General features: G+C 38.6%; 1 protein-coding gene across 5 annotated transcripts in view; it reads right to left on the bottom strand.

Annotated features, from left to right (window-relative positions):
• The window catches only part of ITPR2 (inositol 1,4,5-trisphosphate receptor type 2), a 509,643-nt gene that overhangs the window by 364,223 nt on the left and 119,980 nt on the right, over positions 1-25,440 (bottom strand). For all 5 annotated transcript variants that reach the window (XM_040488608.1, XM_040488604.1, XM_040488605.1 and 2 more), the window contains 3 exons: positions 13,898-13,942; positions 3,516-3,667; positions 353-452 (listed from right to left, as the gene is read on the bottom strand). In XM_040488608.1, coding sequence (XP_040344542.1) covers positions 353-452; positions 3,516-3,667; positions 13,898-13,942 — 297 coding nt within the window. The remainder of the gene's footprint in view (positions 1-352; positions 453-3,515; positions 3,668-13,897; positions 13,943-25,440) is intronic.

Here is a 25,440-nt window from a genome sequence, read left to right as displayed (position 1 = left end):
GGAAATGACTTGTAATAATCTCTAATATTGGTAAGGACACATTGTAAGGGACATGTCAATCACCCCCTGATCCTAATCATACAACATTTGTCTAAAAATTAAACACTTCTCATAGGGTGCCTGGGTGACTCAGTCGGGTAAGCACCCAACTGTTGCCTTCAGCTCAGGTCACGATCTCACAGCTTTGTGGGTTCCAGCCCCGAACTGGGCTCTGGGCTGGCAGCACGGAGCCTCCTTGGGATTCTCTCTCTGTCTCCTCTCTCTCTCTGCCCCTCCCCTGCTCACATTGTCTCTGTCTCTCTCAAAATAAATAAACTTCAAAAAACATCAAACAATTCTTAAAAACATTTACCTTTAACATAACAGGCCTCTCTTCATCTGTGTCTATGGGGATACTGGTACTTGTTACCCACGTGTTGGTACATAAATGCCTTAACCGAACATATGAGTTCCTAAAAGCAAAATAATACAAAAAACAGATGATTAAAAATTAGCACACTTATATATTAACATATTTAATAGTTTCATAGATGATATGAAAATATTAAAGACTAGTTGACTCAAGTATAGGTCAGTCTGGTTTAAGGAAAAAGTTCTGAACCAAAGACTACTTCAAAACATGTGGTATTATTACCTAGACCAGTAGTTCTCAAAGTGTGGTCCCTGGACCAGTGGTAACAGCATCACCTGGGCACTTGTTAGAAATACAAATTCTGAGGCTTTCATCCCAGTTCACTGAATCAGAAACTCCAAACATAGGGCCAACAATGAATATTTTAGCTGCCTCTCCAGGCAATGCTGATTTGAGAACCACTGACTGAGTGGCCATGTCAGTTAACACAGCTATCTGATCGTAGTTTCTGTAGTGTAATCATTTGTGTGCAAAAGTATTCTTTCAGTGAGAGACTCTCATTATGATTTTGGGGGCAACTGTTCATGTAGAACTTGGTCAAAGTTGACAAGTAGATTTCTTCTTTTAACCTTCATCTTTTCTGTTAGGGTGGGTCAGTTGTTAGCTTGCAAAAGGGAAAACACCAGCATGTTAGTACCCTTCTGTATCCCCATGCCTCTTCCATCGCATCTCTAACAACATGTTTACTTTTGAAAATAAATATGAAAAAAGTAAAAAAAAAAAAAAGTTGTGGTTTATATATACAATGGAATACTACTTGGCAATGAGAAAGAATGAAATCTGGCCACTTGTAGCAACGTGGATGGAACCGGAGGGTATTATGCTAAGTGAAATAAATCATACAGAGAAAGACAGATACCATATGTTTTCACTCATATGTGGATTTTGGGAAACTTAACAGAAGACCATGGGGGAGGGGAAGGAAAGGAAAAAAAAAGTTAGAGAGGGAGGGAGGCAAACCATAAGAGATTCTTAAGGACTGAGAACAAACTGAGGGTTGATGGGGGTTGGGGGAGAGGGAAAAGTGGGTGATGGGCATGGAGGAGGGCACTTGGGATTAGCACTGGGTGTTTGTTGCATGGAAACCAATTTGACTATAAATTACATTTTAAAATAATAATTAAAAAAATACAGTAGTGGCCTTAGGAAGAAAAAAAAAGTATATACAGCCAATCTTCATTATTTATGGATTCTGCACTTGTGAATACACCTATTCCCTAAAATGTATTTGTAACCCCAAAAACAATAGTCAGGGCACTTTTGCAATCATTCTTGGACATGAACAGAATGGCAAAAAATTTGAGTCCCCACTGTGCACATTTCCAGTGAGGCTGAACAAGGCAACACTGCCATCTCCTTTCTGCTCCGACTATAAATAAGCATCCTTTTCATGATCTATCCAGTGCCATGTTTTTCCAGATTTCTGTGCTTTTTGTTGATGAGTCTGCTGTTTAAAACAGCCTGAGGCATAGTGCTGCAGTGCTGTCCAGTGTTCCTAAGGACAAGACTGTGATGTGCCTTATGGAGAAAATACTTATGTTAGATAAGCTTCATTCAGGCATGATATGGTGCTGATGACTGTTAGTTTAACGTTAATGATTCAACAATAGATAAAAAAAATAAGGTGTCTTTAAACAAAAATACACACAGCACAAGATTACGTGTTATTGACTGATGAAAATATTGTGACCAGAGGCTCATAGGAACCTAATCCTTCATGTCTTCTAGGAGCAATGGCTCGGTATTTGCTATTTCAGTGTACTGGGGAAAAAAAAAACAGAACCAACTGTGTATGAACTGTGAGAGAATACTGAGAAAGGACAGCTAGAACTTGATCCAACTCAAACATTATCATCTTAGTGACCTTTTATTATTATCATTTCTTTAACAAATATGTATAAAATACCTGCTAAAACAAAAGCATTGTGATAAGTTCTCTGCCTCCAAGCTGCTGAGAGTTAAGTAGGAAATATAAGACATAAATAAATCCTACAACAGGAAGCAAAAAGCATTAAGACCAATAAAACCCAAATAAAATGCCAAGGGGCTCCAGGAAAGAGAGAGGCTCAATCAGCATCATGACTTTGTTCATTCATAAAGGCAGGTGCAATAGAGACTGATTTTCAAAACTGTAAAATAGCACAGGGGCTCCTGGGTAGCTGAATTGGTTAAGTGTCCTACTTCAACTCAGGTCATGATCTCACAGTCTGTGGGTTCAAGCCCCGCATCTGGCTCTGTGCTGACAGCTCAGAGCCTGGAGCCTGCTTTGATATCTGTGTCTCCCTCCCTCTCTGCTCCTCCCTTGCTTGTGTTCTCTCTCTCTCTCTCTCTCTCTCTCTCTCTCTCTCTCTCTCTCTCAAAATATGAATAAACATTTTTAAAAAATACTTAAAAAAAAAAGAAGGTAAGACATTCTCTTACCTTATGTTCTGGCTACCTCATTACCAATTCCACTTCCCCATCCCTCTCTCACTTAGGTCCCAAATGTCCTAAATTAGAGAGGCCATTTCTGAACACTAATACCTAATACAACTCTGCAGTTTTTTTTCAAAGCAGTTTTATTACCTGCTCTGGTATTTTATGTTTATTTTTCTATTGTCTCTATTCCTCATTTGAAATTAAGTATAGAACCAGTTTGTTCACTGTTCACTTCCCAGTGTCAAGGGCAATGTCTGTTAAGTTCAGTAAAGGTTTGTTGACTGAATGACTAAAGAAATGAACACATGGATGAATGAATGAATGAATGAATGAATGAAATCTGAAATTTGACATAATAGAAATAAATGATATAAGTATTAATAGAAATTCCCCTAGCTTATTTTTCATGTTAGAAAGCAAAGGCCATACCAGTAATAAGAATAAATAATCGTCATGAATTTTTCACAGTTTCTTTGGTCCTGCACATTTTAATTATTTATGAGAATAAAACAAACTATGTTAATCTTCTCACAAGAGAAGCATGATTTTTACACACTAGTTCACTTATGCTTACTCCACTGATATCACAAAAGTTCCATTAACGTTGTATTTTCATTCCTTACCTCCCACTACAATCACTCAAAGAAATGTTTTTATTTAGCCGTATACATATAATTGTTTTTACCTTGGGACCAGGCAGTCAGCTCTCTGAAGAGTTGTGGCATCCAGTTCAAAGAGGGATGCAATATCGTTTCCATGGGGTACTGAGACTAAAGTGTACATGATCTTTTCCCCTGCCTGGCGTTTCTTCTTTGAAGTTGGAAGATCTCCATCTCTCTGTTGAAGAGGCACAAAGTTACCTACTTTTGTCAGGTTTCTTCCTAAACTCTTCAATGAATCAGAAGGTGGGATTTAAATGTGAACAGCGTCTTTTCATTGGATTATAGAGATGTCTGTTTTACATCATCCAAAAAGGGTAGGTGAAGCCTCATAATCTTAGAGGTAATTATTACCAAGTGATAATTCACACATTCATGGAGGGAAGGCCTGATCTGGGCAAATAACCAACGCACTAACAGTCATAAGAGTTGTGCTCCCTTACCTTGTCTTAAACCTAGTTACAGAGTAGTTTTAACCATTCCACATTTAAGACGAACAGACAAGACATAGTATGTTGAATCATCCAGATTTCAAAAACTAAAGAGTCAACATGGTAGTGTTTCAAAGTTCCTGACTAATTTCCAAAACATAACTGGGACATTATCCTGAAGAGAAAAGGAATCAACAGCAATATTCCCATTCAGTTCATCAACTTGTTTCATTAAATCTGCAAACATACTATCGTGGCATATCAAGTGAAATAAAGTGGGATCTTCACAAAAGAAGTCTTCACAATGATGTGAAACTCAGTCAACATTTCTAGTACACCCTCTCTTAAGCAAGTGGCCACACAAGAATGGTAATTACATATTTCTACTTAAACCAAGTCTCAATCCCTGTGGAAGACTATGATGAGGCACAAGAAACCAAAATGTGATAGAGCAAATGTAATAGAAGCTTGGTAATTACACTCATCCTATAAGTATACATATTTATCAAAAGAAACAAAATTCAAAAATGAGAGAAGAGAAAGAGTATCACTGTACTGTCACAGGAAGTTGAACAAAAGTGGACAAGAGAAGTGGTGTTCCAAAGGCAAATGAAAGCAGGCCGTGCCCAATGACACGCGGTTATTTAATGGCCACTATGACAATGAGATATTACAGCTGATCATTCCAAAACATTCACTCGAAGTTCCATCCCAAGATTGTGAATATTATTTCCCTTGTGGTTTCATTCTGATGTCTTCTGTAAATGGTGTGCAAATCGGTAGCACCACTGAATGTGAATGGGCAGAGGAATCACCAGGGTTCCTCAGCAGGAGCAGGGCTGTAAGCTGTTAAATCCCACATAGCCCAGAAGCACCTGGTAGCTCCTGTCATCTTTGACTTATATGTCTTCCACAGAGACCACAATTCAGAATTGAACGAAGGCAGGGGTCTGGCAAACTCTCCCCAGATAGTTTGACCCCCCATAATAGTTGCTTCTACTCAGTAAGCACAAACTATGTTTATTAATCAGAAAAAAAGCATACTTAAAACTTACTGTACATTATAAGTAGGCAAATGGATAAACAAACTATGGGACATCCAAACAGTGGGATATTATTCAGTGCTAAAAAGAAATGAGCTATCAAGCCACAAAGACATGACGCAGCCTTAAATGTGTATTGCCAAGCAAAGAAGCCAAACTGAAAAGGCTACCTACTGTATGATTCCAACTGCATGACATTCCAAAAAAGGCAAAACTATGGAAACAATAAAAAGACCAATAGCTGCCAGACAGTAGGGGGGAGAAAGGAATGAAAAGGCAGAGCACAGAGGAGTTTTAGGGCAGTGAAACTATCCTGTCTGATAAATGTGGATACATGTATGTGTAGTGAATACATGTCAAATGGTGGCTCCTTTTATCAAAACTCATGGAATGTACAAGGCCAAGAGTGAACCCAATGTAAAATATGGACTCAGGGTGATAATAATACATTAAAGTATGTTGAGCAGTGTAACAAATGTACCACTCAGGTGCCAAGTGTTGATAGTGGGGGAGGCTGTGATTATGTGGTGGCAGAGAGCATATGGGAACGTGTACTTTCCACTGAATTTTGCCATGAACCTAAAACTGCTCTTAAAAATAGTGTCTGCTTAAAAAAGAAAAAAGCAGGATGAGAGAAAATATTTGTAAGTCATATAGCTGATAAGGGGATTATATCTAGAATATATAAAGAACATAAAGAACAGTTACAACTCAAGACAACCTAATTAGGGGTGCCTGGTTAAGAGCCCAACTCTTGATTTCAGCTCAGGTCATGATCTCACAGTCTGTGGGTTCGAGCTCCATGTAGGGCTCTGTATTGACAGCACAGAGTCTGCTTGGGATTCTCCCTCCCTCTCTGCCCCTCCCAGCACTCGCTCGCTCGCTCTCTCTCTCTCAAAATAAACAAATAAACGTTAATTTAAAAAAAGACAACCCAATTAAAAATGGAGCAAAAGTCTACAGGGAAGAAAACAATCAGCAAAACTAAAAGGCAACCAACAGAATTGGAGAAGGTATGTGCAAATGACATATCAGATAGAGGGTTAGTATCAAAAATCTATAAAGAACCTACCAAACTCAACACCTGAAAAACAAATAATCCAGTGAAGAAATGGGCAAAAGACATGAATAGACACTTCTCCAAAGAAGACATCCAGATGGCCAACCAACACATGAAAAAATGCTCAACATCACCCATCATCAGGGAAATACAAATCAAAACCGCAATGAGATACCACCTCACACCAGTCAGAATAGCTAAAATTAACAACTCAGGCAACAACAGATGTTGGCGAGGATGTGGAGAAAGACGATCTCTTTTGCATTGTTGGTGGGAATGCAAACTGGTGCAGCCACTCTGGAAAAGAACGGAGGCTCCTCAAAAAATTAAAAATAGAACTATCCTACAACCCAGCAATTGCACTACTAGGTATTTATCCAAGGGATACAGGTGTGCTGCTTTGAAGGGACACACTCACCCCAATGTTTATAGCAGCACTATCAACAATAGCCAAAGTATGGAAAGAGTCCAAATGTCCATCGATGGATGAATGAATAAAGATGTGCTATATATTCAATGGAGTATTACTCAGCAATCAAAAAGAATGAAATCTTGCCATTTGCAACTATGTGGATGGAACTAGAGGGTATTATGCTAAGCAAAATTAATCAGTCAGAGAAAGACAAAAATATCATATGACTTCACTCATATGAGGACTTTAAGAGACAAAACAGATGAATATAAGGGAAGGGAAGCAAAAACAATATAAAAATAGGGAGGGGGACAAAAACTAAGAGACTCTTAAATATGGAGAACAAACAGAGGGTTGCTGGAGGGATTGTGGGAGGGGGGATGGGCTAAATGGGTAAGGGGCATTAAGGAATCTACTCCTGAAATCATTATTGCACTATATGCTAACTAATTTGGATGTAAATTTTAAAAATAAATTAAATAAAATTTTTTTAAAATTGAGCAAAAGTTTTGAATAGACATTTCTCCATAGAAGATATTGAAATGGCCAATAAGCACATGCAAAGATGCTCAACATCATTACTAATTAGTAAAATGCACTAGGATAGCTATAATCAAAGAGACAGACAATAGCAAGTGTTAGTGAGACTGTGGAGAAATTGTAACAGTACGTATATTGCTGAGGGAACATAAAATGGTGTGGCCATTTAAGAAGAATGTGGCAGCTCATCAAAATGTTAAATGTATGACCAACAATTCTAACTGTAGGTAGCTATCCAAGAAAAATGAAAATACATTTCCACACCAAAACCTGTCCATGAATGGTCACAGCAGAATTTATAAAAGTCAAGATATGGAAACAATCCAAATGCCCATCAAATAATGAAAGGATGAACAAAATGTGGCATATGCACACAATGGAATATTATTTGGTCATAAAAAGGAATGAAGTACAGATACATGCTACAACATACATGAACCTTGAAAACATTATGCTAAGTGAAAGAAGCCAGACACAAAAAGTCATATATTGTATGAGCCCGTATATGAAATGTCCAGTTTAGGCAAATCCATAGAGAGAGTACATTCATGGCTACCAGGGTCTAGGGAGGGGAGGATGGGGAGCAACTGATAATGGATATAGGATTTCTTTGGTAGATAATAAAAATGTTATAGAATTAGATACTGGCTATAGTTTTGGAGCTCTGTGAATGTATTAAAAAAAACACTGATTTACATTTTTTAAATAGGAGAGCTTTATGGTATGTGAATTACATATCGACAAAGTTGTGAAAGAGAAGGAGGGAGGGAGGGGAAAGGAACAAGGAAGAGAAGGGAAAAAGAGGGAGAGGGGGAAGGAAGGGGGGAAGGAAGGGAGGGAGGGAAGGAAGCAGGAAGTCAGAGGTAGGCTGTTTCTCTGATGACTGTCATGTAGCTCAACAGGAAAACCCAGGTGTTATACTGAGACATGGGTGGCAAAGAAACAGTTTTCCCTGGAATGGTGACACAAGAAGTGATAACTCTAAAGGAAAGAAAAGGAAGTTTGTTTTAATTATGTCCTCATAAGATGCAAACTTGGGGAGAAACAGACCAGGAGCATTACAATCACAAAGAAATATCACAAAAGAGCTTTTTTCTATACTCTATAATGCTATTACAGCCAAAAGAGAAAACCACCAACATAATGAATGTTAATTAATACATGTGAGAGAAGACTGCCTCATAACGTAGGAACACGGAAACAACGGACAAGATCAGTCATTTGTAGAAATAATCCAAAGGATTCTTTCAATGTGGAAGCAAAGGGATTTGAGAACAAGTGCAACGAGTGGTTTCAGTGTTTTATTAGAAAGACACAATTAAAATATGACTTTAATTAAGGAAAATAAAATTTAATCAATCATATTGAGCCATGTTTGAAGAAAGTCTTTATTACTACAAGATGATCATGTAACCTAAATAAGCAGAGATTCAATGAACAAAATTGAACAGTTTCTCTCATCACTGCCAGCAGAGATGCAAAAAATGAATATTCCTGTCTTTTTGGTGGAATACCATATCCCTAAAAAGAATATTTGTCATCTAATTTTCTGAGCCTCTTGCACACCAATCTTCCAATTATAACTTAGCTTTTGCTATGGATTTTCCCTTCAAAGAAAATACACTAACTAACCAAAGGATTTATATTTATTTACTTAGCAACTGGAAGGTGGCATGGAGGTTTATACATCAGTCACTTGTGAGTTCATTTAATATAAGTCAAACCCTAGTGCATACACTCTCCTTTTGGAATGTTCATAAAACTAATTTTCAAGACTTACAAAAAGAAAGCCGATCCAGGTTCCTAGATTACCCTCCTACCACACCCCCTTTAGTATACCTCTCTGGGGGCTCCAAACAAGAGTAGTCAGGGACTTCTCTATTTTGACACTCTTATAATGAACAATAAAATTTTTGCCAGACATAGAAAAACCTTGATTAGGGCTAATTAAAAGAGGTCACTCTGTATTATTCATACTATTTAAGACCTGTGGTTTAGTTTTAATTACATAGTATAAGTGGAATGTACAACTATACCCCTAAAGGTATAGGTTCCTGGGGCGGGGGGGAGATAAACTCCATTTATAAGTAGCATGACATAGATAAACTCCACCGATAACATAGATATTTATAAGCAGCATATTTATAAGTAGCATAACATAGTATTATTTTTATATTTATATTTATTTATATTTATTTATTTTTATTTATATATATTACTTATATATATTTATAAGTAGCATAACAGATAAACATAGCATAACATAGATAAACTCCATTTATAAGTAGCATAACAATTGTTTATGCGTGAAAAGAACTTCTAACATCCATAGCAGTTTTTAAAGCAATGCCATACATTCTGCTTTTTATCTCTTGCACTCTGATAATTTGCTTAACAAATTCTCCTTCATAAACAGTTCAAGGCAGCCCCTCAAAATCTGTAGAAAATAATACATGAATAATGAGTTATAAGTATGCAATCTTTTAAATGTATGGATCAGGTTTCAATCTATAAGACTGAAAGATGAGATCTATAGATCAATAAGATCTATAAAAATCAATATTATATTTCTACAATATGAAGGCAGTTCTGTTCAAAATTGTGTGCCTATAGCTTTTGTTTATAAACCCACCTCTTTTTTAAGTAAGAAAAAAGGCACAAAAACACTAGTTCCCTATACAGAATTACAGAAGCGCAATGCCCTCCCTCGTGTCACGAAAATACATGTAAGGTACAACAGAGCTTAGACAGGTGTTAGATTTAATATCAGCTAGGTATCCAAAATATTCTCAATTCAGGTAATGCAGAGCCTCGGGATGTTAACCTAGTCTGCTGGGTTCTTATAAAACTAGCAGTTTTACTTGGAAGAAAAGGCACACAGAATCTCGGTTCTACAAGTAGAAAATCCCCTTAGGAGAAGCCAGTCGAGTAAACTAATGGTTCACCCGGCTTCTCCCTCCGGTCCTGGGGCTGCCAGTGGAGACACAGCAGTTAGCCTCCTGGAACACCTTCTCTGTTGACTCATTTGTGAGTCATCGAATTTTTAGCAGAGACATCACGTTGCAATCTGTTGTTAGGAGCCAGAGACATTGTGTAAGAAATAATGTATGCATTTTCAGGGCTGATGCAGACCTGTGTGCGGCCACGGCCAAGGAAGCATAATGATGTGCAGGCATCTGTGTTCTTGGTCAGACTCTCCAGGGCTCTCACTGCTGACTTTATGTAACAGACACAACCCTGCCATTTAAAGCTGCAGACACTTCTCTTGCATGGTTCCTTAAAAATCTGTTACTCTTAAACTATTTCCTATGAGGACTCTTTTTCCTTTCTTTTCTTTATCACCTTACCATTGATGAATATAGAGTAAAAACTCATGGAAAAGTGGGGGGCTTTGTTCATAATCTGGTCCCCCACCACCAAAAAAAGTCTATGAGACAGAATTTTCAAATACATTTCAGCTAAGCATCATGGGTCCTAGAACATTGCTATTTATGTGTGTCTGTGCACAAAGACGTGGTTCTCAACAGGCAGAGAGTTTGGACCGCAGCAGGGGTCATTTGGCAATTTCCAGGAGCATCTTTAGTTGCCACAACTGAGGGCAGGGGAGACCACTACTGGTATCTAATACACAGAGTCCACAGATCTGCTAAACATCTTACAATGTAAAGGACAGCCCCCCCACAACAAATAATTTTCTGGGCCAATATATCAATATTGCTGAAATTGAGAGACCCCAGCATCGACAAAAGACACTCCCTTGAAAAATCAGATCACATTCCACATCAATACGGTAATGTGAAAATGGGTGGTGTTATTCCAAAAAAAAAAAAAAAAAATCCCCTTCAAAGAGCCATTTGAAAAGATGCAGCCTTTCAAGAAGGAACTAATGACTGTCAGGTTCCCAGCTGGGCTTGACACAGTTCCAATGTTTACAGGGTCCCTGTGGATGCTGTACATTTGTAAGATTGGAAATAATAGGCTCCTTTGTAGAATAAATACAGCAATTTGGGTCTTAATGGGAGCTCTGACACACACCGCCGCATTTCAGTGGCACCATGCATTAACCTTTGAAACTTCAAAAATGGAAGGCAACATTTTGATAAAGGTTTCTAAATTACAGGAAAAAATATTAACTGGATATTAAATAGATAACATAAGGGAAAATTTGGAAAGAAAATAATTAGCATGGTCACAGTGAACTCAGCATTACTGGAACCCAGATCTGGGGTGAGATAGCATTCTGTTTGGGGAAATTGATTTCGTTTTTCACAGGCTAAGCTCTAACTGCTCCTTTGTTTTCTTTTCTAGACAGAAACATAATTATTGCTAGGTGGCAAATGGTCTATAACATGAGAAGCCATATTGTTAGCTTTAGTGTTCCATATCTTCAGTTTTATTTACTTTCAAGCTAGGGATGAAGGATAGAAGAAAGATGAAATCAAAGGTCTCCAGTTGGACATCTCTCTGAGATTGCAGACGAGATCCAGTCGTAAACTTCCACAGCAAAGCAGACCCACCTGTGTCAGATGCAATTAAAGTGCTGCTGGTAGCAACTGCTTCACAGAAAAGTACTCTTTCTCACCTTCAGAGGTGAATGAAGAACTTGTATCTCAGAATATAGAAGGAAACAAATCTACGAAGTCTAACTAAAAGCTTGATGGGTGCAAACAGCAAACTTCACCATGGATTCATTACCTATATTTTCTGTGCTGCTTTCATACCCTATCACTCATACTCTCTCTCTCCCACTCAGCCCTGCCCAGAAGCATCAGAAGCATCACCAAACAGCATGTAGCTGAAAGGAGATAAGCTGAAAGAGATGTAATTCAACTGCACAATTCGAAGTTTGATGCAATGCCCTTTTAATCGAAACAACATACATTTTTAGCCTACAAATATCTTTTATTCAAAAAGTTTCCCTTTATCTGATTGAATTTTAACCTCACGGCACAGAGGTGACGTATGTAGGGCAAGCATCCTCATCCCATTAGTCAGGTGGGAAATGGAGTGTCAGGAAGGCTATCTTACATGTCCAAGGCCGTACAGGTTAACAGTGGTGCTAGAAGCAGAACTCCCTTGGCTGAAGAAGTCACATAGAATCTCATAAAAAAAGACCTTGAGAAAGAGAAAGGCAACTCCTGACATCCGACAGCTGGCCTGGTGTGATCAGGCAGGCTCAGTGCTGCCAAGGGCACCCTGACTCTCACAGCCAGGCCACGGTGTCCTCCTGCGAACGTGAACGATTTCACAGAACACCAACATCAGACAAGGCCGCTCCATGCCCGGGATGGATCACGTCAAAACAACACTGCTCCATAATCACATCTGAATACTGACAACATGTCAATGTTGTCCAAGCCATAAAAATGATTCGATATCCCTTTCCCCTAGCTAAAATGAGTGCTTCTTCTTTAGCACTCACAGCGTTAGCCTGGCTCTCATCTACCCTCCCTATAGATAAAAATGTATTAAGATACTTCCTCCTCCTGCCAGCATTCTTATCCACAGTGAGCCCCACTTCTTTAAATCCTCCCCAAGTCATCTTGTACAAGCCCAATTCCTACCATAGGTTCTTTCTAGCACCCTCTGAGAGGCCCCACAGTTCCCTTGGATGTAAATGCAATGTGCAATTAACCCCATTTAAGAACTGGTGTGTTCCTGGCAGTCATTGGCAAGAGACCATCGACCAGCTTATAGTAAGAACCAAAGACTCAGCTTTTAAACATGGTTATGGATGGCGTTTTCTAAATCATGGGGAAAGAAGAACCCAACAATCCTGGGCTAGCTTTTGAAAACCAAGGAGAAAAGAATCCACACAGGGGGAGAAAATTGAATTATAAATAAATGATCCAACCCATTTAATAAGCCTACTTCTATGTTTAAGGACATTTTGACACAAATTAAAGTTCTCGTTGGGCCAAAGACCTGATACTTCAGTTTCACTTCTGTTGTAAACCTGATAGTCAGATGGAGAAAGAAGTCAAACAGGATTGACTCAGGTCCAGAAATTCTGATTTGATTCACCTCCCTCATATCAATATCCTCATAAAACATAAAGCTGAGGGCCAGTGCAAAGACAGTAGTCATTTCAATCAAACATTTCAACTCATTCTGTCAAAAGGTGGAATTTTGAATGCTGTAGTAATCATTCTTAGCAATTCCAAAAGAGATTGCCAAATTCCTAAGAAAATTAAATTATACACTGTGTCTATTTTACATCCAAAAATCTAGCTAAGTTGCTGAAAATACATATAGCTATATAGATACACCTTTCTATCCAGCCCACCAACCAGGTTTTGTCTGCATCACACCAAATTGTCCTGAATTTCAGAACTTTCTATTGAATTAAGTCCTACTGTCCTCGTAACATCATCGTCTTTACAACGGTGATAAAAAAGCAGGCTGAATAATAATAAATATCTTAATGAAAATTGGCTTTTAAATAAGATTGAGATGTTTTTTGAGTGGCATGCTTCATAATATCAGAAAAATCAGTCATATAGTTGTTTGATGCCTCAATTTCTCCCCGTAAATAGAACCCAAATTATTTTTAATCGGAAAAGATTGTCCCATTGTGCCCTTTTACTATCATCATACCATAATTCAATTTGTCTTTCCTAATTTCTATGCACTTAAGAAAAGTAAACCCAGACCCACCATACCTCCCAGATGCCCATGGCCATCAGTGCTCCATCATAAATGGCCTCCAAGTTGCCAGAAATCTCCCTAAATACCTATTACCAGACATCTATTTATAATGTCAGTGCATCATCTTTTGCTTATTATCTGTGATTCATAGCCTCTAGTCAGAGAATCTCTCAGAATCCCTAGTCTTCAAATTTTCTATTAACTTTTCAATTTGTTCATATAAAATATGCACAATATTTTTGGAATTTGTTGGGGAAAAAACAATTCCACTCACCACAGTTTTTCCTTCATTTTGAGCATCTCGATAATCCGGATTAAGCTAAAAAAAAAAAAAAAACAGTTTTGAATTGCTATTAACAGCACATTAACAAGACCAATGATCTTCAATTCACTATTGTATCCTTAACTAAACTCAATATTTAAAAAGCCTAAGAAAGAAACCATCACTAAATATTACAATTTAAAACATTACCTTCAAGTTCTAGCTGCAGGAGACATGAGCTAAAATGCCAAGTTTATGGCTTTTGTTTGTATTAGCACAGTTGACATCTTTGCATAAGTGAGAGCTGACGATCTCACACCCTCTGAGGAAGCCTTCAAAAGAGTTCATCATTTTGCCCACCACAAAATCTCCCACTAACCAACAACTCTGTTTTTCAAATTAGACCAAAGGAAAGTCTTAACAATGATCCGAGATCATGCTCCACGTGCTCTATACATAAGAAAAGAAAATCAAGCAAAAGAAGAGCCATATACCAGATATATATGTTGGATATGAGGGCTATTGAATGAGTATTGTGGGGTTTAGGGGTCATTCCAGTGAGGTTGATGAGTTTTAGAAATGCTGAGTGTTAATCCACATATTTCCGGCTGGCTGGAACCCATACCTCCTGACTCCCACCTGATGACACAGTCCCAAAAGGATGTCTGCATTGTACTGAAATAACCAGCTCATGATTTGTAAAACAACAGACTTGTAAGGTGTTTTTATTTAAATAATGAGTTGTTCACTCGATTTTAACCACTTCAATACGAATATGTTAGTGTATGTAACATGTAACCACATAAAGTCTCCATTTAAGGGGCTCAGTCACTTAAGTGGCGGACTCCTGGTCTCAGCCCAGGTCATGATCTCACGGATCATGGGTTTGAGACCCACGTCGGGCTCTGTGCTGGTGGCAGGGAGACTGCTTGAGATTCTCTGTCTCTGTCTCTGTCTCTGTCTCTCTCTCTCTCTCTCTGCCTCCCACCCAGTTCTCTCTCTCTCTCTCTCTCAAAATAAATAAATTTTAAAAACTTAAAAAAAAATAAAGTCACCATTTAAAATGTAAGATCAAGAGTGTTTCTCAGAATGACACTTGGCTAGTGGCTCTGAGGAATGTCCTCTCTACTTAGTACCAAATATCAATGAAGGTGCTGAAAAAGATCAAGAAGGAAGCAAAGCAAAGCAAAAAAATCTCAATCCCATCAAAAACGAAGACTGAAAAACAACCTAAACCCAAATCTACCATGAATTGCCAGCAATTACAAAACAGTCGATGCTGGAGGAGAAGCAGATACCTCTCCAGTTTTTATCTCCTGGCAATCTTCAACCTCGCTTCAAGCTAACAGCCTTATGAACACAAGTAAGATACATGCTGTGGTTCCCACTGTTTGTCCATCCACTCAGAGACCCCAAGTGTTTGCCCACCAAAAACCTACACAGAAGTGTCTACCGCTGAGGAGCCATTGTTAGACTGAGCGGAGACTGGTCTCCCCAGACTCCCATCCACTGTCCCACTACCTCTGTCTTTCCATGACCATCGAGATGCAACAAAGCTCAGAAAACAAATGGGCAGAAAGTCAAGGGAACAGATGATAGCCAAGGGCTTTCTGAGAAGCACTGCCTGAAGAAAGAGAAGAGAAAGAACTGTGGCTTTGTATGTGGGAATCACACTGTCTAACACTGTAGAAATAGCAGAGACTAGGAGAGAGAAGCAAGTGCAGGAGAAACCAGGGACACAGAGTCGCCATCTGCTGGGCCTGAGACCCACACTGCAGTGTGTCCTTCAGTCGGTCCTTCAGCTGAAGACTGAAAAAGGATTGAGAATTTTCGAAAATAGAATGGGGGCACCTGGGTGACGCAGTCGGTTGAGCGTCTGACTTAGGCTCAGGTCATGATCTCACAGCTGTGCCGACAGCTCAGAGCCTGGAGCCTGCTTCAGATTCTTCGTCTCCCTCTCTCTCTGCCCCTCCCCAGCTTGTGCTCTCTCTCCCCACCTCCTTCTCTCTCTGTCTCTCAAAAATGAATAAAAATTTAAAAAGATATTTTTTTAGGGGCGCCTGGGTGGCGCAGTCGGTTAAGCGTCCGACTTCAGCCAGGTCACGATCTCGCGGTCCGGGAGTTCGAGCCCCGCGTCGGGCTCTGGGCTGATGGCTCAGAGCCTGGAGCCTGTTTCTGATTCTGTGTCTCCCTCTCTCTCTGCCCCTCCCCCGTTCATGCTCTGTCTCTCTCTGTCCCAAAAATAAATAAACGTTGAAAAAAAAAATTAAAAAAAAAAAAAAGATATTTTTTTAAATAGAATGAAAAGGGGCACCTGAATGGTCCAGTTGGCTAAGCATCCGACTCTTGGTTTCAGCTCAGGTCATAATCTCACAGTTCATGAGTTCAAGCCCCACATTGAGCTCCGGGCTGACAGCACAGAGCCTGCTTGGGATCCTCTCTCTCTCTCTCTCTCTCTCTCTCTCTGCCCCTCCCCACTCATGCATGCTCTCTCTCTCTCTCAAAAATAAATAAACTTAAAATAAAATTAAATTAAAATTAAAGCAAAAATAAAATAAATAAAAAATAGAATAAAAAGACCATCTACTCAATCCATCTGGCTCTGCACAGAGTCCACTTGCTGAGGATAATAAGGAAGGAAGGAAAAAAAACAACAACATGGGACTGATTAAAAAGCATGTTAGAAGGGGAAATTCTTTTTACAGAGCCTTTCTGAATATTTTCTATGGTATAATGCAAAATAAATTTTCAGGAAATGGTTTGGCATATTCAAGAAAGCATAAGTAAACATTTCCTCTACATAAAGACAACAAACTACACAACAAGCTAAAATATAACACAACAAGCTAAAATATAACACAGAATTAATTACATAAATAATAATATTAAATATAAAGAATTATAAAAAGAAATTAAGAAAGATTTCATTCACTAAAAATGAAAAGTGAATATAAAATTAAACTCCATGTTGACAGCAATAAAAATGCTATAGGAAATGAGGGATAAAAAAAAATAAACAGGTATCTCTCAATACAGAGGAAAGATATAAAGAATTAAAAATTCTTTTTTTTTAATTTAATTTAAATTTAATTTAAAGAAAATAGCCATGGAGGACCAGAGAAGGGCATATCAATTAACAGATGACCAGCGTCCTGAAAAAGGAAAGAGAAGATTAACAGAATACACAAGCAATAATCAAAGATAATACAAAATAAAGTTTTGCTCGGCTGACAAACTGTGTATATAGAGGTTACCATACCCCACGAAAATCAACTAAAACACCTGACACATTCATTTGAGGACAATAAGCAGGGGAGACAAAACATAAAACAACAGTAGGGACATAAAAGATGGCCAGAAATTAGGTTTAGACAAAAATACTTACCATATAATAGGAGAATGGATAAATAAAAGGTGGAATATTCAAACAATGGAGTACTACTCAGCAATAAATGTGATGAGCTACAGATATAACAACAAGGATGGATCTCAAAAATATATATGTGATGGGATACTGTTCAGCTATAAAAAGGAATGAAATCCTGTCATTTGCAACGATAGGGATGGGCCTTGACAACATTGAAATAAGTCACAGAAAGTAAATACCATAAGATCTCACTTACATGTGGAATCTAAAACCAACTGAGCTCATACATAGAGAACAGATTGGTGGGTTGCCAGAGGTGGGACATGGGGACTGGGTGAAATGGGTGAAGGCTGTCAAAAGGTACAAACGCCACTTACAAGAAAGTCGTGAGGATATAATGCCTAGCGTGGCGACTATAGTTAACAAGACTGTATTACATATTTGAAAGTTGCCAAGAGAATAGATCTTAAAAGCTCTCATCCAAGAAAAAAATTTTTTATAATTACGTATGGTGATGGATGTTACCTAATGGTGGTAATCATTTCACGATATATACATGTACCAAATCATTGTGTTGTACATGTAAACTAATATAAGTTATGTCAATTATATATTCTTAAAAATGTTGTAAGTAGAAGAAGCCACTCATATGACTCCATTTATATGAAATCTAAGATCAGATAAAACTAAACTGTGGTTAAACAAATCAGGAAGTGTGGGGGAGAGGGTCCAAGGGAGAGGAATGGATAGAAAGCAGAAGCCAGCCAAGAGTCACATGACCGCAGTCTCTCAGGTTTTAGAACTGACTAACAGTGGGAGGCAAGGGAGGGGGTAAGAAAATGGGAATCCAGTTACAAGTTGCCTGTTAGTGCTAGGCCAGCAGTTGGGGAGATTTGAGGCTGAACTTTCTTCTTCTATGGAGACACATTTCTCAGGCTCCTTAAATTCCCTTGAATTACAAATAAAAGAATTAATCCCAAAATGGGATTATTCTTGCTTTTGGAATCCAAGAGTGAAAGGTAGAAAGCCAAAAAGATAGTGAATTAACTGGCCCCCTGTCTACTGATTAATCAAACACAAAAAGACACACTTTTACTTGGTAGTGATGGCACTTCCAGCATAGTGCCCGGGAGGGGTTTACCGGGCTGTTTTAGCCAAGTATCACTGTTTTGTATTTTTTAATTTGTTTCCAATTTGAAGAATTCAGATTTTTTTTTTTCAAATTAAAAAACTGTGCATACTAAAATGATAGCTAAGTTACTTCCAAAAGATATGCAACATGTTTAAACATGGATATATCTTGTGATCCAAGTTTTTATTCACTAAGCATTGCAGTAGTTCACCACAGACACTGTGACGGAAATTCATACTGGAACCATGATGTAGCCTAACTAAAATGTGTACAGGAACAGGAAGTAACATACCTAAGTCAAACACACAATCACATATGCCCTCTGAAATATAAGTTATATTCTATCACAAAGACTTTCTGAAATTCAGTCTTCACATTTTTCATCCACTTTGGGTCACCCAGTTATAATCCCTAAGGGAAGTCTGGGAACTAAATTTCAGACTCTGCTCTGTGAAGACACACCCATGAGCTTTATAGAAAAGGTCACTCAGCCAACCTTTCCACCTTGGAATTCAGGGTCCTCAGAGGTAAAATGAGAAAAGTCTATGACCAAAGCCTAATCATACTAATTATATGTCATTAAATTTTATAACTCGAGTCTTTGGCAACAATACTAAAGATAATGTTAGATCAGTTAGATTTTGCCTCATCTTTGTGTCTCTCCAATAACTAATATGGAGTTATTGCTTCAGTAAATTCATTAAAGGATAATAATAATGAGGAGAAAGAGGAGGAAGCAGAGGGGAAGAAAGAGAAAAAGGAGGAGAAGCCACCCAAATATATCTATGACTATATAAATTTATCAGTATTAACTGAAGACCAAATAAATATATGCTTTAATGTATGTTTTAGTTATACTGATGCTTTCCTTCTCTAAATGAAATAATAGCAGTAATTATTAAAGTAATTAGACTAAGGATGAACCAAAAAAATATTATTTCTAATAGAAAGAAGAAAAAAGACATGGTCATGTGAAGATTCCTGAATCTTTTAGGACGTTAAAGGAAATATTTCCTTATGTTAAAAAATAAATTATAAATCTGGCATTGGAGAGAGAGAGACCTAATATGCTATTCAATCGTTTATTCAATAAATATTAATAGAATATCTATAATGGGCAAAACATTGTGGCATATGGTATTTTAGCAAAGACAAAAAGAATGTGGTCCCTGACCACAAGACCTTACAATCTAAGAGGGAAAATAAGACATAAATACAGCTAGCTGTAATATAAAATAGAATGTGACAAGAGATATAAGATAAGAATGAATAATTTATAAATAATATAGGTCAGAAGAAGGAGGGATCCGTGGTGGGCAAATTTATTGAAGAATTATTCATGGAGAACGGAGCATCTGAGATAAGCCTTGAAGGATGGGTAGAAATTTAACTTGCAGAGAAGGAAAGGAGTGAAGAAGACAGGAAATGCAGGGAAGGTAACACCACATGGGTAAAAAAAAAGACTTGTTCAGAGAAGACCGATAAATGTCACTTATGGAATACTTTTTATATCCTTTTAAAGGTTAATTCATTTCCCCTTATAATCATCATAGTAGAATGGATTCTTCACCCCCACTTTACAGATGAGCCCCCTGGGGCACATCAAGTGAAGTCCTCTGTGCAAAGTCACACCACTGGTGAGTGGCAGGGTCACTGGGAGCAGAGGTCTGACGATTCCAAAGCTACATCCTTTACTCACTATAGCATGTTACTTCTCTCCTGCCTCCATAACGAGGAGGGATGGGATCCAAGCCAGCCCAGACCAATGGGGCCATTAAACCATAGGCTAATGGGTTCACATCTTCAGAAAGATTTTGCATATCACTGGGGAAATGTTTGCTGAAACATTGCATTAAAAACCCTTTGCCATGGTTAGTAGGAGATGGAGACAAAGGATGGAAGAGGGAAAGTAACCAAGTGCGGTGGTTCAAGTGAGAGGCAGCAAAGCCCTGACAGAAATAATCATGCTGAAATGGAAAGGAAAAAGCAGACGCAGAAGGTTTTACAGAGCCAGAGTCAGTAGAATCTGAATGTGTAAACTGAGAGAGAAAAATGTTTGTCATCACTTTAAGTTTCTAACACTTAACTAAGAAAACTGCACTGTTTTATGGGGAAACAATTCAATCTTGGATATAGTTATTGAGTTTCAATGGCAGTGGGACAACTGAGATCAAATTCATGGCCCAGTAAAGCCAAGGGAGGGAGTGACAGAGGATATGAAGAACAAAAACACCCAGTACTAAACCTTTGAAGGGAGCTCTCATTTAAATGGCCAAAGAGGCTAAAAAGAAGTCAAGCAAAGCATGACACAAGTCAGAATAGAAAAGTGGCAGAGAAAGAGAGAGAGACACAGAACTATCATAAACATGTGGGCAGTGAAAGCCACGATGGTACCACAATCAAGTGAAAAACAACCACAACTTTCCATGGAACACAACACCAACTGGACACACTTCTAATACACGTTCATTTTCTTAACACAAAAAGGTTACTTGTTTTATGATGAAATGTGTTTTGATCAACTTTTATTATATGTAACATTAAAATCATCACTTGTATATTTTTAAATAATTATCTATCTTCTTCTTTCCGATGACTGGCATTTGAGAGACAATCTATTATTCTGACTGACAAGTCTAGAAAAGAAAAGAAGGGAAAAATAATCTTTATTGGATGCTAACATGTGCCAGGCATGATTTACATTTCGACATATAACAGTTATGCTTGTGTGTATAGGGTCTCGTATATATATTCTTCTACTGTCCTTATTTATATGTATGCCTACACACACAAACATACAAACCAGGCCCTTTTCATAAACTGTGTCTGATACAGTTGATGGCAAACTAAACATAGGGATATTTAAAACTATAGCCCTGAGATTCATAAGGTTCTATGATGATGGACAGGTTCTAGAGTACTAAGTTTTTAACTAATTAATTAAATCCAAAGTCAGTTGTATAGTCAGGAAATAAGTGTTTACTGCCATCTGGTGGAAGTCTGGCCTATCTACAAACATGTAAGCTAGTTGTCTTTGAAAGGGCAATTACAAAATCTTTAACAAATAAAATTATTTGCACTACCCAATCTATCTTATTTTGGAAAGGATCATTGTTGCTTTAATAATATCCAAAGAAAGAAAATGGAAAAGCAGCAGATCAGAAATTGTGATACTTGATTTATAATTGCTCCCTTGACTATGGAGGAACTATTTACTGAGGCTCTCATATCATCCCATTCAAAATATGATAAAATTACCTTCTCCCCCATTGACCATTGATATGGTTGTGAACTCTCCTGTACCAATAAGGAGATATTGGTGTTTATTGATACAAGTAAAGGATCTAGGGCAAATGTCAATGAGTGTGCTTATAATTGTGCTGTGCATTAAATGCAAATGCAAACATACATGGCTGTTCACCTTCCTTCCCCTCGTGTTACCTTATTTCTTTTTTTTTTTTTTTAATTTTTTTTTTTCAACGTTTATTTACTTTTGGGACAGAGAGAGACAGAGCATGAACGGGGGAGGGGCAGAGAGAGAGGGAGACACAGAATCGGAAACAGGCTCCAGGCTCCGAGCCATCAGCCCAGAGCCCGACGCGGGGCTCGAACTCACAGACCGCGAGATCGTGACCTGGCTGAAGTCGGACGCTTAACCGACTGCGCCACCCAGGCGCCCCTACCTTATTTCTTGTTTGACCCCATGGAAACTGACATCACAGGAAGACCTAACAATATGGTACTGTAAATGTACTGTAACACAGTATCTGACAAAGCCACAATTGGCTTCATGATCTAATTCACAACTAAATACTTTGTCCCACATTTTGTCCATGAGTTTCTAGCATTGGCTATTTCTCAAAAATAAATTTTGAATTATCCAAAACAAAATAGCGCTACATTTGTATTGCTATTCTTTTTTATTTTATTTTTTTAAGTTTATTTATTTTTTGACAGAGACAGAATGCAAACATGAGCTGGGGAGGGGCAGAGAGAGAGGGAGACACAGAATCCAAAGCAGGCTCCAGGCTCCAAGCTGTCAGCACAAGGCCTGACGCCGGGCTCGAACTCACAAGCTGTGAGATCATGACTGGGCCAAAGTCAGATGCTTAACCAACTAAGCCACACATGCACCCCTATTGCTATTCTTAAATAGCTTGCAGTTTATGTGCTTTGTCTCTATAATTAAACTACAGAAGCCTCAGCATATGAAATGGTCTAATTTCCTTTGGATAGTGTCCCCTTCATTTCTATACAAGCAATTGCCTTACTGACATTTTTCTGAAAAACTTGGCCACCCTGGAAGTTAAAACAGAATATCATGTTTAGGAAGTATACGTTTAAGTAAAATTTTGAGGTTTTTCTTTTTTTTTCTTCATTTGTGCTTAGATTTAAGGTTGCAGACCTTTAAACTCCCTGTGAGATTTAACATGGTCATCTATGGATGTCAATAATTTTAACATTACACAAAATCAGTTGTCTCAGATGCGTATGCAGAGGAGATGTCCCAGTGACTGTATTCATATCATTCTCCTCTACACTGTAAACACCAAATGATAAGGACCAACGGTTAATAACCTTTGTTTTCTTCACAACATCAAAATAGTGCTTCCACCAGTGGGCAGTCCATAAATGCCTGTGTAATGTTGGTAAAACATAGGTCAAGGCTTCTCACCATTGGCACTATTGGCATTTGGGGCCAGATAATTCTTTGTGGTGGGGGCCGTCCTAGGCATTACAAGATGTTTCCCTGCATCCCCAGCCTCTACCCACTAGATGCCAGTAGCTCCCTCTCACCAGTTCTGACAATAAAAATGTCTCCAGACATTGCCAAATACGCCCTGGGGGACAGGACCACCACTGGTGAGAACCACTGGTCTAGATGAAGCAATGCAAGTCTAGCATTGAGCCCAAAGACCATCATTATCTTGTTTTTTGTTTTGTTTTGTTTTGTTTTGTTAACTTTACTTTGGACAAAGTAAATCGCCTCTCAGAGCCTGGGTCCCTTCTTCTGTAAAGTGAAATGATTGGATGCAGACCTTCAATCTCTCTCTCTGATTGATCCTTTAGGTTATCTAGTGTTTAGTAAATATAAATTAAATATCAGACTCTGTTCTAGGTGCAAGGCATCCCGTGGTGAGCCCCTAAACTTCCCGCCCTTCAATCATCTGACTTACAAAGAAATACCAGTTCTGGAAAAAAATTACAATCAATAATAGTAGGAGTAGAGATAGTAATAATAAACAATGCTACTCCACATTTTTTGCCCCCTCCTTCTCAATGGAAGGAAAGGGACTTAGTACTTATTGAATACATTTTATGTGCAAAGTGCTAAACATTCCATATCTTCTTTAATCCCAAAATAATCCCATGTAATATATACAATCATCTTTTTTACACACAAGGCAACCGATGTTCAGAGAGGTCAAATATTTGCTTAAAGTCAGAGAGACTGTGGTGAGCAGTATACATGGGATTTTTTCCCCCCACTACACTAGGCTGTCTTTGCCACACTGGCCAAGATAAACATCATATACTCAAAGGCAATTCAAGAATTACATAATCCAATTTGCCAGAAATGCCTCAAGCACATTAAAAAGTAATATTTCAAATTATCAATATGTGTGTTGAGAATGGAAAGGATGAGGGAAAAGAGCCTTTTCACTGCCAAATTCTGCTCCTGTAATAGGAACTTCCCTTTAATGTAAAAACAGTTCCCTTCTCATCTAATTTTTTTTTTAAATAGACCTTTAAAAACCTGTCTAGTAGGACTTGCTTTCCCTTTATTACTGCTTCTCCTGCACGGCCATGATACGAAAACTCAGTTCACCTTTCCTTCTGCTTCCTGGCTCCCTTGTCATTCCTCTCCCCAAACCCCCCACTCCGGATTCCGGTCTCCACCGAAAATGCTCTCAACCACAGATGACTGTGTTCTTGCCAAATGCTGTGAATACATTTTGTTCCTGACCTTTTCAGTAGCACTCCCTCCTTCTTGAAAGCCTATCTTCCCTTGCTTGACATTGTGATTCAGCCCATTTGACCTTCCAGTTGCTTCCTTGACTTCTCAGGCTCCCAATCTGCTGTCCATCCTTTAAAAACTGGCATTCCCCACAGTTCCGCCTTCAAACATCTCCTCACTCTCCTCATACTCCCTGATGATCACACCCATGCTGACGATGACTACATCTACTTCTCCAGGCGCACCAGTCCCCAAACTTCCAGAAGATGTGAACACTGTCCCTATCAGGCATTTTCACCTGTATACTTTAGAGCACTTCCAATTAGACATAGTTAAAAGTGAATGGATTATTTTCCTCATCAACACTGCACCCCTTCCCATGTTCCCTAAATTGGTGAATGACATCGCCAGTTCTCCAAAGCCAGAATCCTACTCCTTAACCCCTAACATTCCATGGATTACCATTTTTTCCATTGCTTCCAATGTCCTAAAAATGTCTTCTCCCCTTCGCCTTCTTGCCATTACCAATGTCACCCCCTTGGTTCAAATCCTCAAAATACCCTGATGGTATCAGATCTTTCTCTCCTATCTGGGCTCCCTGCCTCTCAGGCAATCCCTTCCAGCTGATTTACAAAGGCTCCAGAGTAGGGTGCCTGGGGGGCTCAGTCAGTTAAGCATCCCACTTGGGCTCAGGTCATGATCTCATGGTTCTCATGAGTTTGAGCTCCGTGTCTGGCTCTCTGCTGTCAGCCCAGAGCCCACTTTGTATCCTCTGTCTCCCTCTCTCTCTGCCCTCCCCTCCCCTCGCACTCTGTCTCTCTCTCAAAAATAAATAAACATTAAAATTTTTTAAAAATGCTCCAGAGTAGTTCTATCCACTGGAACTTTCCCTGTGATGATGGAAAACGTTCTGTATTTGTGCTACCCAATATCATGTGCTTATTGAGCCCCTTGAAATGTGGCTAGTGTAACTGACAAACTGGCTTTTTAATTTTAATAGTACTTATTTTAATTTAAATAGCCAACATGTGGCTAGCGACTACCGCATTGGACAATGCAACTCTAGAGTGGTCATCTTTAAACACAAATTTATTTAG

The sequence above is a fragment of the Herpailurus yagouaroundi genome, unplaced genomic scaffold (assembly GCF_014898765.1).
Source record: "Herpailurus yagouaroundi ecotype Mexico unplaced genomic scaffold, PumYag 166, whole genome shotgun sequence".
Classification (NCBI taxonomy): Eukaryota; Metazoa; Chordata; class Mammalia; order Carnivora; family Felidae; genus Herpailurus; species Herpailurus yagouaroundi.
This window is presented reverse-complemented; position numbering and strand designations above follow the sequence as displayed.